The following is a 19,615-nucleotide window of genomic DNA, read 5'->3' as shown; positions in this document are numbered from 1 at the left end:
GGTCTTTTCTTTGCAAAGAGTTGGAAGTCTTCTATTTTGTTGAATGCCCATACTTTCCCTTGGAAGTATATAGTCAGTTTTGCTGGGTAGCTGATTCTTGGTTGGAAACCCAGCTCTCTTGCCTTTCTTAAGATTATGTTCCATGCCTTACGATCATTCAGAGTAGAACTTGCAAGGTCTTGTGTGACCCTGATTGGCATTCCTTTATATCTAAATTGTCTTTTTCTGGCTTCCTATAGGATTTTTTCTTTTGTTTGAGAGCTTTGGAATTTGGCAATTACATTCCTGGGAGTTGTCTTTTGGGGGTTTAGTGTAGAAGGTGTTCTGTGAGCTCTGTCAGTGGCTGTATTGCCCCCTTGTTCTAGAATCTCTGGGTAATTTTCTTTGATTATATCTTGTATCACCATGTCCAGTTTGGTGTTTATTTCTGGCTTTTCTGGGAGTCCAATTATTCTTAAATTATCTCTTCTCCCTCTATTTTCCAGATCTATCACCTTGTTGGTGAGATATTTTATGTTCTCTTCTAATTTCTTGGTGTTTTGGCTTTGCTTTATTAGTTCTTGCTTTAAAGCCTGGTTTTCTTTTACAGTTTGGTCAAACTGGTTTTGTAGATGCGTGAATTTCTTTTGCATTATTTCCCACTTTTCCTCCCAGAAGGCTTCCATCTTTTTGGTCATTTCTGATTCAAATTCTTCATGGGTTTGTGGAGAGTTTCCATTTCCTTTGGAAGATTTTGGAGCATTTTCTTGTATATTTTCTTCTATCTGCTCTGTATTTTGTATTTTGGCTCCATAGAATGTGTCCAAAGTCGCCCCTTTCTTCTTATTTTTCTTGGTATTTAGGGGCTTCTGTGCTTCTGTGGAGTTTGCCATCTCTGAATGTGGAGGATTAGCTTTTCTTATCTCTGTCTGGTGTTCAGAGGCTTTAGTCCTGGGCAGATTGTAGGTTCTATGAGCTTTCCCTGGGTTAAACTGAATATGCCTCCCTGGAACTGGAATGGAAGGGTCGGACCACGAGGCCACACTCTCCCCCCGGCTCTCTGGGTCGGGTTGCTGTCCGGAAGTTGCCTTCAGAATAGCTGGCCGTGAGGCTGTTTTGTCGGCCTGCGGGGGGATGGGCTGCAGCTTCCCCAAGCTCGGAGGGCAGGGACTTTCACTGAGACTTGGATAGCAGGATCCAGCCTGTGAGGCTGTCTTGCCCGCCCTGAAGGTTGTTGTTGTTTCGACCCTGCTCTCTGCAGCGGGAGCTCCGAAGGCAGTCACTTTCACTGGGACTCGGATAGAAGGCCCTGAGGGTTGTTGTTCCGAGGACCCTGCTCTCTGAGCCGGGCCAGGCTGCGGCTTCCCGGAGCCTTGGACTCTGCGCTCCTACCCCTTAGGTCCGAGTGATCTCGGGTTCTGGCTTTTGAGGGGAGCCGTACCTTTTGAACCGGGTCCAGGTCCAGGAGGAGGGTTCCCAGGGTCTGTGCTGTTGATCGTTTTGAATTTTGGCGCCTTAGGAGCTTATAGTTTGAGATCGGTCGGGAAGGGTTTTCCGGAGATCTGAACTTTAGCTTTCTCTAAGCCGCCATCTTAACCGGAAGTCCCTATATTTCTGATTTTTTAAAATTACTTTTGTCAATTGATTCATATACCTCATAACTCACCCATGCATCCCTAAGTGATCCCTGTATTTTTCAATCACTCTCTTTGGGGGGGGGGATGTAAAAATATTATTATTTTAAATTGCAAATTTTAATTCCTTTTGAGATTAATTTTAGAATAAGAAACATGCTACCACTCCGAATCCAGAAACTGAACTGTTTGGAGAAGACACCATGAAGATGCCTCCACAGACCACAAGCTGCACTAGAAGATCAATAATAAACTTTGGGTATGGTTGATTGAACATTTATTTGTATGTATACTTTCATGCCAAAGCCCCTTAACTGCCTTTTTGTCAATGCATCTAGCAATTATTGGTTTTGTTCTCTTTTCCTCTTATCCTCAAATTATTGTAATTTCATAGTTGGTATGTTTACAAGACCCAGCGGAGAGACAATTCTTCCTCAGACCTCAGGGGTGGGGGGAATGTAAAATGGAGATTTGAACCATAGACTTCAATCTCCAGAAGTTCTTGGTACTTCCCAGAGTTCCCTATAATTTAACCTGAATCTCCACTGGGGCAAGATCACAATTAGTATATAACCTGGGAGGAATGCCTACCTCACTCACTTCTATGCTCTTCTATGCTCTTGCGCACTCTACTTGTCCATTTGCAAGATGTAGTAAGTAAGCTTTGAATGGGCTAATCATCCCTAGGCACGTGGTTTTCTTATTTTATATTTTCTTTTTTTCCTTGATTTCTAATGATCCTTAATAAACCTCATAAAATATAATGCTTTTATTACTAGAGACTAATTTAACTTTTACATTACTATAACATTGAATATAATTTTTGAGAGTTACAAATAACATTTTTCCATAAATGAATATGAACAATTTGATCTTATTGAGGTCCTTAAAGAAGAAAATTAAAAGAAAATTTTTTTACTTTCCCCTCTCTTATTTACCCTTTCATTTGTCTCTTTATTTTTGTGTTTGGATATCAAACTTTCTGCTTAGTTCTGTTTTTTTTCCTTACAAATACTTAGAAATCTATTTTGTTGAATGTCTATACATTCCCCTGGAAGTATATAGTCAGTTTTGATGGGTAGGTGTTCCTTGATTGAAGACCCAATTCTCTTGCCTTTCTGAATATCATATTCAAAGTCTTGCAATCCTTTAGTGTGGAAGCTGCCAGATGCTGTGTAATCCTGATTGGTGCTCCTTAATATCTGAATTGTCTCTTTCTGGCATCTTGTAAAAATTTCTCCTTAGCTTGGAAGCTCTTGAATTTGGCAATCACAATACTGTGGGTTGTCTTTTGAGGATTTAGTGGGGTGGGTGATCTATGGACTCTTTCAATGTCTATTTTGCCCTCTTGTTGAAGAACATCAGGGCAGTTTTCTTGGATAATTTCTTGTAGTATGGTGTCAAGATTCTTGTTTATTTCTGGGTTTTCAGGTATACTAATGATTCTCAAATTGTCTCTTTCAGATCAGTTTTCATTGTCAGTCATCTTGTCAGTGAGATATTTCATATTTCCTTCTATTTTGTCAGTCTTTTGACCTCACTTTATTAATTCTTTTTTTTTATTTGATCATTTCCAAACATTATTCATTGGAGACAAAGATCATTTTCTTTTCCTCCCCTCTCCCCATCTCTCCCACAGCTGACGTACGACTCCACAGGGTATCACATGTGTTCGTGATTCGAACCCATTTCCATGTTGTTGGTATGTGCACTAGAGTGTTCATTCAGAGTCTCTCTTCAGACATGTCCTGTCAACCGCTGTAGTCAAGCGGTTGCTTTTCCTCGGTGTTTCCACTCCCACAGTTTGTCCTCTGCTTGTGGATAGTGTTTTACTCCTAGATCCCTGCAGATTGTTCAGGGACATTGCATTGCCACTAATGGAGAAGTCCATTACATTAGATTATACCACATTGTATCAGTCTCTGTATACAATGTTCTCCTGGTTCTGCTCCTCTCGCGCTGCATTACTTCCTGGAGGTTGTTCCAGTCTCCATGGATATCCTCCACTTTATTTTTCCTTTTAGCACAATAGTATTCCGTCACCAACATATACCACAATTTGTTCAGCCATTCCCCAATTGATGGGAATCCCCTCATTTTCCAATTTTTGGCCACCACAAATGGCGCAGATATGAATATTCTTGTACAAGTCTTTTTCCTTATTATCTCTTTGGGGTACAAATCCAGTAGTACTATGGCTGGATCAAAGGGCAGACAGTCTTTTATTGCCCTTTGGGCATAGTTCCAAATTGCCCTCCAGAATGGTTGGATCAATTCACAACTCCACCAGCAATGTATTAATGTCCCTACTTGGCCACATCCCCTCCAGCATTCAGGACTTTCCTCTGCTGTCATGTTAGCCAATCTGCTAGGTGTGAGGTGATACCTCAGAGTTGTTTTGATTTGCATCTCTTTGATTATAAGAGATTTAGAACACTTTTTCATGTGCTTATTAATAGTTTTGATTTTTATCTGAAAACTGCCTATTTATGTCCCTTGCCCTTTTATCAATTAGAGAATGGCTTGATTTTTTATACAATTGATTTAGCTCTTTGTAAATTTGAATAATTAAATATTTGTCAGAGGTTTTTATAAAGATTGTTTCCCAATTTGTTGCTTCCCTTTTGATTTTAGTTACATTGGTTTTGTTTGTACAAAACCTTTTTCATTTGATGTAGTCAAAATTATTTATTTTACATTTTGTGGCTCTTTCTATGTCTTGCTTGGTTTTAAAGCCTTTCCCTTCCCAAAGATCTGACATGTATACTATTCTGTGGTTTCCTAATTTACTTATGGTTTCCTTCTTTATGTTCAAGTCATTCACCCATTTTGAATTTATCTTAGTATAGGGTGTGAGGTGTTGATCCAAACCTAATCTCTCCCACAATGTCTTCCAGTTTTCCCAGCAGTTTTTATCGAATAGTGGATTTTTGTCCCAAAAGCTGGGTTCTTTGGGTTTATCATATACTGACTTGCTGAGGTCACTCACCCCGAGTCTATTCCACTGATGCTCCTTTCTGTCTCTTAGCCAGTACCAAATTGTTTTGATGACTGCTGCTTTGTAATATAGTTTGAGATCTGGGACTGCAAGGCCTGCTTACTTTGTATTTTTTTCATTATTTCCCTGGATATCCTTGATCCTTTGTTCTTCCAAATGAACTTTGTTATGGTTTTTTTCTAAATCAGTAAAGACTTTTTTTGGAAGTTCAATGGGTATGGCACTAAATAGATAAATAAGTTTGGATAGGATGGTCATTTTTATTATGTTGGCTCGTCCTACCCATGAGCAGTTAATGTTTTTCCAATTGCTCAAATCTAGATTTAGTTGTGTGGAGAGTGATTTGTAGTTGTGTTCATATAGTTCCTGTGTTTGTCTCAAGAGATAGATTCCTAGGTATTTTATTTTGTCTAAGGTGATTTTGAATGGGATTTCTCTTTCTAGTTTTTGCTGCTGAGCTGTGTTGGAAATATATAGAAATGCTGATGACTTATGTGGGTTTTGTATCATTCAACTTTGCTAAAGTTGTTGATTATTTCAATTAGCTTTTTGGTTGAATCTCTAGGATTCTTTAAGTAGACCATCATGTCATCCACAAAGAGCAATAACTTGGTCTCCTCTTTTGATGCCTTTAATTCCTTTATCTTCTCTAATTGCTACTGCTAGTGTTTCTAGTACAATGTCAAATAATAGAGGTGATAATGGGCATTCTTGTTTCACTCCTGATCCTATTGGGAATGCATCTAGTTTATCCCCATTGCAGAGGATATTAGCTGATGGTTTTAGATATATACTGTTTATTATTTTTAGGAAAGTTCCATTTATTCTTATGTTCTCTAGTGTTTTAAAAAGGAACGGAAGCTTTTTCTGCATCTATTGAGATAATATGATTCCTCTTGATTTTGTTATTTATTTTCTGATAGTTTCCCTAATATTTAACTAGTGTGGCATTGCTGATATAAATATCATCTGATTAAGGAGGCTAATCCTTGAGCTAGGTTACTATAATCTTGCTGATATTGTATTAAATGTTTTTCCTTCAATATTAATTGGGGAAATTGATGTGTAGTTTTCTTTCTCTGTTTTTGCTCCTCCTGGTTTAGACATCAGCAGCATATTTATATAATGAAAGGAATTGGTAAAACTCTTTTGCCTATTTCCCCAAGTAGTTTATGTAGTATTAGAATTAATCATTCCTTAAATGTTTGTTAGAATTTACTTGTGAATCTATCTGTTCCTGGTGATGTTTTCTTAGGGAGTTCATTGAAAACTTGTTCAATTTCTTTTTCTAATATAGGGATATTTAAGTATTCTATTTTTCTTCTGTTAAGCTGGGCAATTAATATTTTCATAAATATTTATAAAAGATTATTGAATTTATTGAGATATAATTGGATTAAATAGCTACTAATAATTATTTTGATTTTATCTTTAGAAGATTCCATATGTCTTTCAGGTATAACTTCTTTGGTAGTTTGTTCTAACTAGTTATGTTCTATCAATTTCTCATCTATTTTTCTGTTAAAGTTTTCCATCTAAAAGTGAAAAACTTATGATTTCAAAAAATATTGTATTTCTACATGAATATATTTTACCATTATATTTATTTTTCCTTTATTATTTTGGATTCTAGGCCATTTATTTCATAAATCTAGTAATGGTATTTTTCATGGTCTTTAGTTTCATTAAATATATGGGAACTTCCCTCTTTTTTTCTCTCTTCATATCATGATTTTTTCCCCTTATGTCTGATAGCATTATTGCAGCTGTCAATTTTATGAATCTCCTGATACATATTAAGTTTTGTGTCAGCTCATCATATTAATTCTATATGTCAATTTTTCAGATATATTTTTATTCAACATATTATTGGGTTTTACTTTCTTACAAATTATATCACTTTAATTTTTTGGATTGTTTATTCACATTTGAAATTATGATTGTTAGGTTTATGTTTTCTCTCATCATTTCTAGTTTTTAGCTCTCCCTCTTATAAAACCAATAATTTTTTTATATTATATTTGGTTTCACTACTTACTTTCTATTTTGTACCAGGCTCTCTCGCCTTCCTTTTTTCTCATTTGCCTATATGATCTCACTTTGTATTTTGATTCTGTCTTTATCAAAGATGCCCTCAAAATGAGCATTTATGCATACAAATTAGAATATAAAATGAGGACTGGGCTTGAATTTGGGAATTTCTGTTCCATGCCATTGCCTATTTTAAAGCAAAAAATAAATACATAAGATTAAAAATTAATATCCAGCAACTCCAAGTATTACATTTTATTTGATTTATTAATAATATCTTGAAACAGAGGAAATATAATAGTTTGAGTAAAGAACATTTTACAAGGACCACAAAAGCAGGAGGGGGGGGGAGTTCTAGAAACTTATTTTCAATATATCAAGATGCAACATAAGGACAAAAGAGGAATGCTGGGAAATATAGTCCAACAGTACAAAATTCTAATTACAAATTCACCCCTGTGATCCTTTGGGAGACTAGTCTCCCCAGTGGATCATGTAAACATGACCAACTTATAACTTTAAAAATCTTTAACGAAAGGCATATACAATATTGCAATTTCTATAGAGAAATTACAATAATTTTGGGAGAAGAGGGAAAAGAAAAGAAAAATAGCAAAACCAGTGATAGCTACATTGACAAAAAGCCAATTTGGGGGCAGTCCCCTTTAGCATAAGAGTGTACATTCAAAATAAATGCATATAACCCCCCAAAATTCAAAATAACCATATCCCAAAGTTCACTCTGGATCCTTTGTACAGTGTATGGTTTCTGTAGCATCTTCATGGCACCTTCTCCAAACAATTCACTTTCTGGATTTGGAGAGGTAACAAGTTTCTTATCCTAAAATTACTCTCAAAAAGGATTTTAAACTTTGCATTATAGGATAATAATACAATCTCCCCTGAGGAGGTTGTTGACAAACACACAGATCACTCAGGGATACATGACTTAGTTATGAGGTATATGAATCAATTCAAAAAAGAAATAAAATCCTTAAAAAATCCAAATAAAAGCAAAAATAAGTTCTGGATGAAATATTAAAATATCAAAGTCTTGTGTATAAAAATCCTAAGTAAGGAAAAATAAGCCTATAACAGATCCTTGAGGCATGGCCTGTTTAAAGCAATCTATGTCCCACAAGTCTATAGTAGCAATTATGTACTTAACCAATCAGCAGCCAGGACTACAGAAAATTGCCACACTATGAAAGAAAGAAAAGAGACAAGATTTCAGCAGCTAATGGGAAATAGCACTCCTTGGTCTGATTTTACTTTTCGCTCAGGGATAGGGGAGCCTGAATGGCAGCCAAATTGAGGTATTTGATAGAACTATGGCACAGGGAAGACTTGCATCTGACATATGTCAAACACCCACAAAAGCAAATCCCAAGAAGTTCAAGTCCTCCTGTCTTGGCATAGAATCTCATAAATCCCACAGGGAGTGGTTGGTCTCTTTGATCATGTGCCCATTGGCACTGTGCAGTGGATTTTTTTGTTTTCCCTTCTCCTGGAATCAGACACAATTATTCATCAAAGTTTCATAATTTTTAAACAAGGAATGGCAGATTTCTGTAGTCTAAAGTTTTTGGCTATGCTTTGACATTAAGGCTAATGGACATTTTGAATTTACTCTAGTGCAAAATCAAAAACCCCATCAATACTGGTAACATGTGCTTGAAGTACAAAAAATGAGAGAAAATAGACTACTCAAATACTGTATTGCACATATAAGGGGAAACAATAATAAAAAATTAAATATTAAAAATATATAGTGCATAATCAGTGGCACACTCTGTCAGGCCAGGAGAGGTAGAATACAAAGATTTCTTACCTAAAAATGAGATCCATTTTCTTTTTAACTTGGCCATGATCCACAATGTGAGTGCAAATGATTTTCATCAAGTACCAGTTTTTCAAAACAGTAGTACAACAGGTAATGTACATTCAAAGAAACACCAAAATTCCCCAAAGCACAAAAGCCCATTTAATGACAATAGCAAACAAATCATTAGGATTCACATGAGTCTCTGTGTAACATTTTTCAAAAAAACCTTTAAAGGTCATGGATACTTGTCACAAGTTTTACAGATCTAGCCAATCTTTTAAAATTGGTGAAGATATTTTTAATAAAGTCTATTACTGTCATCATTCTAAAATTTGGCAGAGGAGCCCAGAAAAAATAAAACAAAACAAACAAAAAACAAAACAAACTCTCTACTGCTGATGAAAACCTTTTGGGTCTAAAATGTCACCAAGAATCTAGACCATTCTGGTGGAAGGGTCAAGTAAGTTGATGAGTTACAAATATAAAAAACCCATTCAGAAGCTACGACGCTTCCTATAAAAATCCTTCCCACCTCCCAGATGAGATTATAGACTATCACAGGATAACCAAGCCACTTTTGGGAAAGCTCCCTCCCTCTGGTATGAGACTGTCTCAGTATAAATGACCTGTCTCCAATATGTCCCATCCATTTTCAATGTGGAGCTGAGGACTAAATAGTCAAAATCACTTCAGATGTCTCATCCATTACATTTTTAACAAATACGGAGATGGGGAATATAATAGTGCTATTGCACTTCACTTCAACTACACAAATGGACCCTTACCTCTTGTTACAAACAACTCAAAGGCAGGCAAATGATCAGTCAGAGGTAGGGATGCTACTAGATACCTAAAAATCACTTCTGAAGACCCCTTAAAATCAATGGAAATATTTAACTCATTAATTTCTCCAAAGGTTGTATACAGGTTATAACCAGTTTGATGGAGTCCATCCATCATCATCTCTATGACAATTAACAAAGGCAAAAAGGAACAAAGGCTGTTTGAGGCAGCATGTGACCTCAATGCATCTGGTGACAAACCCAGCATCTATAAAGACCTATAGTTTTGCCACTGAAAAGGGGCTTGTCCAATAGACTATGGGCTTTTATAATAGTAATTTTTTCTACTCCAGACATAGGGGAAGTAGAAATAAAAACAATGTAATAGCAGATATAGCTAATGGCCGAAACATAGTAACTTAAAATGACTTAGTGTAACAGAAGATCTTGCATTAGATTAACATGTGAACTTAAAAAACAAAATTAAATACTAAAACAAACAATCAGCCAACACAATATATGTGACAGGATACAGGCATTGAATTCAAGAGTCCTTTTTTCCAATTCCAATAAAAACACGTTCACTATTTGGATGGAAACAAAATGAAAAGAGTTACCATCAATAAAACAATGGAGTTTGAAAAGGTTTAAAATTTACCTCCATATCTCTCCTCCCCAGTATCATCATCCATTTAGATTCCTTTGGTCAGACTTCTTGGGCTCCCCATACCCACACTGAGTATAGTGTGGACAAATCCCATATTGGGTGTGTTGAAGTGATTGGGCAGGTCAAAATGACAAGGGGGTGTAGGAAGATGAATATCCTCTGTGAATCACAGGATTACCAAGCTAATCACAAGGACCAGTGCATTGAGGAACAATAGGAAGAAAAGACATCCTAAAACTGGGAGCTACATGAGTTCCATCAGGCTCTCCAGAGACAGGAGTTGTTTGAGATAGACAGGAAACTGGGCCATGCTTGCAATCTCTACTTCCTGTCCATAGATGGTGCTACCCTGGTATGCACTGATTAGGAGTTTGGAAGAGTAACCTTTCTTCTTCTCCCCCCTAGAAGTAAAAACTTCAGGTAGCCACTTGCTTCCAGTGCCATATGGACAGGGAGTTAAGAGGGTAGAAGCATCTCTTAAGGTAAAAACCCTTCAGGAGACTAAATATTGATTAAGAGAAACACACCTGGGCTTTGCATTCAGGTTTTCGCAATGCAAGGGAAAGAGGGATTAATACTTCACTAGCTTTTTAAGAACTCCCAGCTTGTGTGTTGAAAAAATGTAGAGTTGGCTCATAGCAGGGTGTCTGGTCACTGGTAAGCTTAGAGTACAGGCTTGGTGGGGAACACTTAGACTGAATCAGCAGCAGTAAGCAGCAACAATGGCTTAAAACAGATTGGTGCTGGCAGATGGGTGTGAGAAGCAGCTTATCCCTTTCAGAAAGGAGCTGCAGGCTAAGTAGTCACTCAAATGAAAGCAGGTGCGTGGGATGGCCAGTGGGGAGGTGGGGGGGGGCAGGGAACAGCAGGAGCAAGCAGTAAGGCATCAGAAATGGCAGGAGAGAAACCGGGCTTTGCAAAATTTATCTATTCCTTATTCTTTACTCAAAAGCTTTCTTAAAAGAAAAAAATTAAGAATCCTTTTACCAACTTCGCTGGTTGTCATAAATGTAAGATTAAAAATTAATATCCAATGACTCCAAGTATTATATTTTATGAAAAAAAATAACTTCTTTGCTGCCTAGTTTTGAGTTTGGTGATCTTTTCCTACAAAATTGTTTTCCTTTTATTTCTCTTCAGATTTTTGATCTTTTGTTTTTCTACATTAAATTTCTTTTAATTTTTTCAAGGTCTATAACAGAGGTTCTTAAATTTGGTGGGTCATGGATATTTTTTAGAAGTTTGGTGAAGATTATGAATTCCTCAGAATAATGTTTTTAAAAGCACATAATGAAGTGAAAAAGAACAAAGGAAATCAAAGCATAGTACAAATAAAAAATGAAATTTTTTCAATACCTCTTGGAAATCTATCCAGTGATGCATGCTAAATATCCATGGGTCTATAAAGTAATACTTTTTATAGTTTGATTGCTATGGGACTAAATAAATAAAATCATTTAGATTGTATCATTATTTTTAATATGTTGGTATAGGTCAATGAGAAATGAATATTCTTCAGATTACTTAGTTCTGTCTTTACTGCAATAAAGAATATTTTGAAGTCATTGTCAAATAGTTGCTTTATATGCCTTCCCAGATGAACTATTGTATGTTTTATAGAAATTATAGTTATTTTTATTGGAATATCTTTAGTTTGTCTTCCTGGACTTTTGTTTGCAATATACTAAAAAGCTAATTAGTTATATGGATTTATTTATATTTACTTTACTTATGTTATTAATGATGTCCATCTCTAGGATTTTCTAGGCTAACCATTGTATCAACTGCAAAAAGTGATAATTTTGTTTCTTCTTTTACTCTACTTATCCTGTCAATTTAAAATTTTTCTCTTTTTTTTGCTGTAGCTAGCATTTTTACAATTATATAAAATGACAGTGGTCAGGATGGACATCTTTGCTTTACATTTTATGCTTCTGGAAAGACTGTTACCACTTCTCCATTATATAGAAAACTGGTATTTCATTTTAGATAGATACCATTTCCCATATTTGAGGTAGCCTGCTGCTGTTGTGCAGCTTTCCTTAGGCTGTTTTCTCTGCCATGTTGCAGGGCTTCTAAAGCTTATTATTATGAGACCAATGGCTGTTGCCCTGAGGCTAATCTGTCCTTTTGTCTCATTTCAAAAACTACTCTACCAATTTAGAGTGAATAAAACTCAGAACTCCAGAATTAGCTACTAACAATTTGACTTAAGGAGAGTAAAAGGTGAAGAAAATTGGAGAAGATTGAGGTTAATCGAAAAAAACCTTTATGATCTGCCAAATGTAATAATGAAAGTAAAATATTAAATGCAATATTAATTTTTAAAAAGAATGTGTTCACTATTTATAAAATTAACTCTCAAGTCAAGAGTCTGTTAGTAGCTCTTAACAATTAAGTGTTAATCAAAATGGAGAAAAAGTAAAAAGAGGGAAATGTAGAGACAGGACAGAAATAATCACCTAACTAAAATACCCTAAACTGAATCAGGAAACCAAAATCTGAAACCGCTAAGCCACAAAAATCTACAAAAGCCCTTGAGTACAAAGCAGGGACCAGCACTCCTGCTCCTGACCTTGTTACACTGAAGCACCAACCTCAAGACTGAAGGGTAGGAGGAGCTCAGGGAGGATGAACCTGAAAAGTGGATTCTATCTACACACAACATTGTTGCTACTAAGCACAATGATCTACCAGTTCTTCTCACTTCACTTTGTATCAGTTCATTTGGTTCCTGCTATGCTTTTTGGAAACCACTCCCTTTGTCATTTCTTGTAGCATGATAGTACTCCATCACTATCATATGCCATATCTTGTTTTTCCATTCCTCAATTAATGAGCATCCCTTCAATTACCAAGTCTTTGCCATCATGAAAAGCTACTATAAATATTTTTCCTCTTTCTTGGATTTTTTTGGGATATAGATTAAGTAGTATTGTTGGGTCAAAGGATATGTACAGTTTTTTGTCCCTTTGAGCATAGTTACCAATTGTTGTCCAGAATGATTGGAACAACTCACTACTCCACCAGCAGTTTATTTGTACCAATTTTCCCTCATCTCCAAGATTGGTCGTTTTTGATAGATATCAAGTGGTACCTCAGAGTTGTTTTAATGTGGCATTAATCTAACCATTAGTGATTTAGAACATTTTTTTCATATGCCTAGGTTACTAGTTCAGATTTCTTCTGAAAACTGTATGTTTATATTCTTTGACCATTTATCATTTGGGGAATGGCTCTTGTTTTTTTATAAATTTGGCTTAGTTTTATGCTTGGTATATATCTCAGAAAATACATTGTAACTTGTAATTTTTTTATATTACTTCATTGTTCATGGTACCTTCGAGCATAATGTAGTTTCCCTGATTATCCCTTTAAATTAGATCAATGTCGCTTTTACTTTGTCTGAGATTTAACTGTGTGTCTTTCTGTTTTAAGTATGTTTTTTGCAAACAATATATTGTTGGAGTCTGGTTTCTAATCCATTCTGTTATCTGGTTCTGTTTCATAGGATGAGCTCATCTCATTTATATTCACAATTATAATTGCCATGTATTTCTCTCTATCCCAGTTTCTTCTATTTCTCTCTCTCTCTCTCTCTCTCTCTCTCTCTCTCTCTCTCTCTCTCTCTCTCTCTCTCTCTCACCTGCCTCTCCTCAAAAGTCTGTTTTGCTTCTAACTACTGCCTCTCATATTCTGTCCACTCTTTTATCCTTTGGCGGGAGAGAGGTTGGGGAGGGGGTGTTGGCTAGCACTCCTCATTATGCACTTTTGCTTCTGATTCCCCCTTATCTCATGAAAATTGACTTTGTCTACCTTTCAAGTTGTATTCAGTGGGAGAGCCCTCTTTCTCTGTCTTGTTGGTTTTTGACTCCTGTTGTTTTGAGGTGCTTTTTAAAGATTGGCTTGGGAAGATTGCCTGAATAGTTTCTATTTTCACTGTTACTAAGCCACCATATTGGCTCCACCCCTCTTCTATCTACTATTCTTAGTTACTCTAAGAATTCTTGTCAGGTTTTTTTTTAATAGCTGTTTTCACACAATTATCTTCTGAGTTATCTTTCTTGGCACTGCAGTACATTTTTATGGTCAATTTCTTTTTCTTTGTTGTTGTCTGCTCAGTTTCCCCATCTATTTCTTGACTTGGATTTTATGTTATAGTTGGCTCTGCTTATGTTGGGGTGTGTGTGTGTGTGATAAAGCATTATCCCAGGCTTCAGACTTTTTTATGCTGTTTTCAGAGCCACTTTTGGCATTTGCAAGGTTTTGGTGTTCCCAAAGTGGTGTGATCTCCTGGGAGAAATATGGCCATTGCCCTCTTGGCCTGCTCCCTGGTCTTTACCCAGGAAGTGACCCTTGGTGCTTGGCAGTCACAAGTATTTTCTTCTTTGCTTTGGTAGTGCAACCAGGGCCCTTGCTCCTCTGTGACCAAGCACCAGCATTCTTGTCCACTTTGGAACTGCAACTGAGAATTGCATATGAACAAGAGAGTTGCCAATCAGCACCAGCTCTTCCTTGGCCAGCAGAGGATCTCCTGTATACTCTTTCGGACCAGATGTCTAAGCCTCTAATAGCCTCTGGATTGAGAGCTACTGAAACTAGTGTTGTAGCTGGTGTTGCCACCCCTCTGTGTGGCAACAGACCTCCACACTGGTATCATAGACTTCTCCTGCCAATTTCTTAAGTTTTCTCACTATGAAAAAAAAATGTCTCACCCTAATCTTTTGTTTGCTCTGCCACTTCACAATCTGATTTTAGGCATCATTTTAAAGTTATTTGGAGGAGAATGTTCAGTGAATTCAGCTCAGTGACTGCTCCTAATCTGCCATTTTGCCACCATTCTGTCTATTGTATTTTTAAACCCTTACCTTCCATCTTGGAGTCAATACTATGTATTGGTTTCAAGGCAGAAGAGCATTAAGGGCTAAGGCAATGGGGGTTAAGTGACTTGCACAGGATCACACAGGTGTGAGATGTCTGAGACCAGATTTGAGCCTCCAACCTCCTGTCTCTAGACCTGGCTCTCAATCCACTGAGCCACCCTGCTTCCCCCACCCTATAGTGTTTTTTAAAAAGATGTTATGACTTTAAGCTCCTTTTTTCTGGATTTATCTATAAAACTATATATTTTCTATTATTTTTGTTGTTAATATGGCATATTATATTTCTAGCTTTGAGAATATTGAGCTGGCTCAGAATGCCTTGCATGAATCCAAACTTGGTTATCCTTTGAACTAATCTTCTGACAAATTGCTTTTAAATCCTCTCATTAATCTCATCAGTACAATCTGGACATATAACGCCTTAGGGTTTCCCTTTTAAAAATGCTACATTTAGGACAGAACACAGCCCTCAAAATGTGATCAAATAATGATAAAAAACAATGTTACTATATTTAACACTCTTTCTATTAATGCTAGTTTAAAATCAGAGTAGAGTATCAGGACCATGTACTGAATAATGAGGCTACCTTATTGTCAAGAAGAATTGTATTCAAGTCGTTAAATGGATGTGTAATCCTAGATAAACCACAGACACTATTAGTTCCTTTGAGCAACTCTTATCTAAGATGATATGTAGAATAACTGTCAGAATTGATTGATATAAGGGGTTTTCTTAATGATTATTCATTACAATAATAAAATAAATACATCTATCTAAATGGTGAAATTAACTTTTTAAGCAACTCTAAACTAGGTTCTCAAAAGCCTGATTGGCTTTTCTTCATTCAATCCTTATTGTGCATGTGACCCTTTTCTCCAAAGTTCAGTACAGAATTAAAAAAAAATTATTGAAGTATTTTTCCATTGTTACAAGATTCATGTTCTTCCGCTCTCTTTTCCCCCTCCCCCTCTCAGAGCCAATAAGGAATTCTACTGAGTTGTACTTATATTATCACTCAATACCTATTTCCATAGTAATCATTTCTGTAATAATCTTTAAAAAATCAAAAGCCCATAAACAATACCAATATAAACAAGTGAAAAATCAAATGTTTTCCTTCTGTGTATCTACTCCCCCAGTTCTTTCTCTTGATGTGGATAACATTCCTTCTCATAAGTCCTTCAGGATTGTCCTGTATCATTGCATTGCTATCAGTAGCAAAGTCGATTACAGATGATCATCCCATAATGTTTCAGTCTCTGTGTACAATGTTCTCTTGGTTCTGCTCAGTTCATAGAAGTCTTTCTAGCTCATATGGAAATCAAGCAGTTTAGCATTGCTAATAGCACAAAAGTATTTCATGACCATAAGATACCACAATTTGTTCAGCCATTCCCCAATCTAGGGACACTCCCTCATTTTCCATTTTTTTGCCACCACAAAGAGTGCAGCTATCTCTTTGGGGTCAGTACAGAATTTCTACAGTCTGTGAAAATTCCACAATAATAATAACCAGTCTTTAGTTCTCCTTATTAGAGAAATGCCCCTCTAATCTTTAGCTGTGTCATCTCAAACTTATCTCCATTATTGAGACATTGTAAGGATGCACAATGAATATTATATATGTAAAAATAATAAAATGACAAAATATTAATACATTCTTTACCACCAGTCAATAGGGAAATTATTTCCTACCAGTAGTCTGCACAATAAGTGTTGAAGATAAAAAGATGTGGTCAAATACAATTACATTGTTAGGTTCAGGGTCTACAGGGTTTCCCCCTGTTGGTTGCATTTCTGAATGCCCTTTTCACATCCTTGTTCCTCAGGCTATAGATGAGAGGGTTAAGCATAGGGTTAATCACAGCATAGAACACAGAAACCAGTTTGGCCTGTTCTTTGGAGGATTTGGGGGTCATATAGGAAATTATTGCGGATCCATAGAAAAGGATGACTACAAGGAGGTGGGAGCCACAGGTGGAGAATGCCTTGAGTCTCCCAGAGGTTGTCTTCATCCTGACCACAGTTACTATAATAGAGCCATAGGAGACTAGGATCAGGGACACAGGTGCAAGAAGAATCACCACACCCATGAGGAAAATAACCATTTGTGAGTTGTGAGTATCTGCAGATGCCACATCAAGGAGGGCAGGGGCTTCACAAAAGAAATTAGCAATCCTGTTGTCTCCTTTGAAGGGAAGATGTATTGTGAATGTAGTGTCCACCAAGGATATTAAAATACCACTGATCCAGCACCCCAAGGCCAAAAGGCTACACATCCTCCTCGTCATAATGATAGGATAATGCATGGGATCACAGATGGCCAAGTACCGGTCATAGGACATTACAGCTAATAAGGCACACTGGGTAGCTCCAAAAATGAGGTAAAGAAAAAGCTGAGCAACACAACCCATGAAGGAAATTACCTTTTTTCTGGTCAGCATATGATTCATGGCCTGGAGAACAATGTTGGTAGAGAAGCAAAGGTCAGCTACAGACAAGTTGCATAGAAAAAAGTACATGGGTATATGGAGCTGTGAGTCAGTCAAAACTAGGTAGATGAGGGGTAAGCTTCCAAGCACAGTAACCAGGTAGACCCCCAGGAACAATACAAAAAGCAACACCTGAGTCTGAGGGTCATTAGAGAGTCCCAAGAGGAGGAATTCTGTCACCCAGGTCTGGTTGGTCTGGTTCATGTTCCTCCTTTCTTCTTCTTTAAATGTGAGGCAACAGTTCTTTGATGTGGGGATATAATCTATAAAATCATATCATCTTAGAGTTGGAGGGGATCTCAGATAATTTTTGATCCAATCTCCCACCTAAGCATCACCAGCTGCCCAATCACATTTCTAATGAATATATCCGATGACTAATAGTTTGCCATAACAGAAATAAAACTGTTTCATGTTTGTGTATCCTCAGTATCTTGAATAGTGTTCAGTTCACATAAGGCACATATGTTGTTTGTTGAATGCAGAAATCAATAATCTATGCCCTGGTCTCAATTTACCAAGGATCTGAATCAAAGTTACTGAGACCATTGCTTTTTTCAGAGAAGGTCTATATTCATGATTTCAGGCGGGGGGGCAATCCTGTCAATACCAGCATCATATAGGCTTTTCCCTCTAATCCTGGGCAAATTGGGGAACAATCTAAAGAAGGTACAAGGGTTGATTATTATATCATTATCATATATATCATATTCAGCATTATATCACTGAAGGATAGTCCCATTCTGTGAGACTCCTGTGCCAAATCATTAGTGTGTCCACCTGCAGCACTGTTATAAGTATAATTGATCTTAATGTTGGTATTGAAAATTGATAGCCAGTTGATAATGATAAGCTGTTATAATACACTAAAGTTGTCAGAGGTTAAACCATTTGCAGGTGGTGGATGGAAGGCTGGAAGCAGTTTAAACCAATTCTTATTTATTTCTAGTAAAGTAAGGAGATGAAGTAGGAGGTATGAAACTAAGAGTTACGAATAGGAGAAGAATCTCTTAATCTCATACTAAAATCACTAAATAAAAGCCCCCCAAAATTAACTGCATTGTTTGAAGTTTCTTCTTATCTGCCAAAATAGATCTATACTTATCTACTCTTGCTGACTAGAGATAATAATTTTTTATCTAATTAAATTTAATCTAATTCATGAATCTTAAATTGACAATTGATTCCTAAAGTAATATATAAAATCTTCATAAAGAAACTGATGCAGCTTCTCTCTCTCTCCAAAGTCAGAGAAGACTTCTCCCTCAACTCAAACCCATCTGCCTGTCTGTTGACAAAATAGCTCTCTAGCTTCCCTTCAGGGTCTGAGGAGAAAAGCTCTCAGTAAACATTTTCTCAGCTCAGTATTTGAATTTCAACTCTCAGAGTAACTGTCTCAAAGTCACTAAAAGATCTTCTTTTCTCTGAGAGACCAACATGCTTCTGAGGAAGTCAGAGAGACTGGACCCAGATCTCTAACTGAATCTCTCTTTTATGATAGGCTCTTAAAGTCATGGAGGGTGAGAGCTATCTGCTCTGGTTTCTTAAAGGAAACAGCATAAAAATGAAAAAAAAAAACAAACCTTTCTCTGATCTATACTTCTGTTCTTAATGAAACATAATAAACTAAATAAAATCCTTATAACAAAAGCACTATTTCCACTGCCCAAGTCTGCCATGCTGTCTTTACATCATATTCAAGGGTCAATGGAACAAACACTAGTCATGTCGAATAACTTTACATTAGCATTTAAGATCCTCCAATCTAATTTTCAACAGAATCTTCTAAGTATAGTAGCCTTTGTATTACAAACTTGATAGTGTTGTTTTTTGAAATATTCCTCTGATGGAGAAGGGGACCCCTCTTTGAAAAAATATTTGCAAGTCAATGTTGTGTTTATGAAGGTTTCTGCAAAACCATCTAGTTTCACATGGTTTAGTGCAGAAGAACACAGGATTTGGAGTCAAGGGATGTAGATTCAAATATGCTATTGGTATTTCTTATCAGTTTGATTTTTGCAAATTACTTAATGCCTTTGTATCTCAGTTTCCTCACCTGAAAATGGAGGGGACTGAGGTTCCCACTTTTAAAATTCATTTCAAGGTCTACATCTATTTTCTTATGATGTTTATTAGGCATTTATAAAAATTAATTACATTAATACATGCTTATACTATTCCTGTAGTGACCTTGTGTGGTAGTTTTTACAATGCAATTTAAAATTTGGGGTATCTTCTGGGAGAGGGATAAAATCACACATTAGGCCATGGATATACTCATTAGCTCTCTTTTAAGGTTAAGAAGGAGTCAGTAATTCTTTTT

General features: G+C 36.5%; 1 protein-coding gene across 1 annotated transcript; it reads right to left on the bottom strand.

Annotated features, from left to right (window-relative positions):
• Positions 1–16,560: 16,560 nt before the first annotated feature.
• Positions 16,561–18,307, bottom strand: LOC100011028 (olfactory receptor 2D2). The gene has a single exon (XM_007474954.3). It carries the CDS (start codon positions 17,494–17,496, stop codon positions 16,561–16,563), a length of 936 nt encoding a protein of 311 aa, XP_007475016.2. The 5' UTR covers positions 17,497–18,307.
• Between the last annotated feature and the right edge of the window lie 1,308 nt (positions 18,308–19,615).

Source organism: Monodelphis domestica, chromosome 1 (assembly GCF_027887165.1).
Source record: "Monodelphis domestica isolate mMonDom1 chromosome 1, mMonDom1.pri, whole genome shotgun sequence".
Lineage (NCBI taxonomy): Eukaryota > Metazoa > Chordata > Mammalia > Didelphimorphia > Didelphidae > Monodelphis > Monodelphis domestica.
The sequence above is the reverse complement of the archived record's forward strand: the minus strand, read 5'-3'. Positions and strand labels throughout refer to the sequence as shown.

Bases quoted from the DNA above. Each gene is read 5' to 3' on its own strand.
- LOC100011028 (XM_007474954.3), bottom strand. From the start codon at position 17,496: ATGAACCAGACCAACCAGACCTGGGTGACAGAATTCCTCCTCTTGGGA.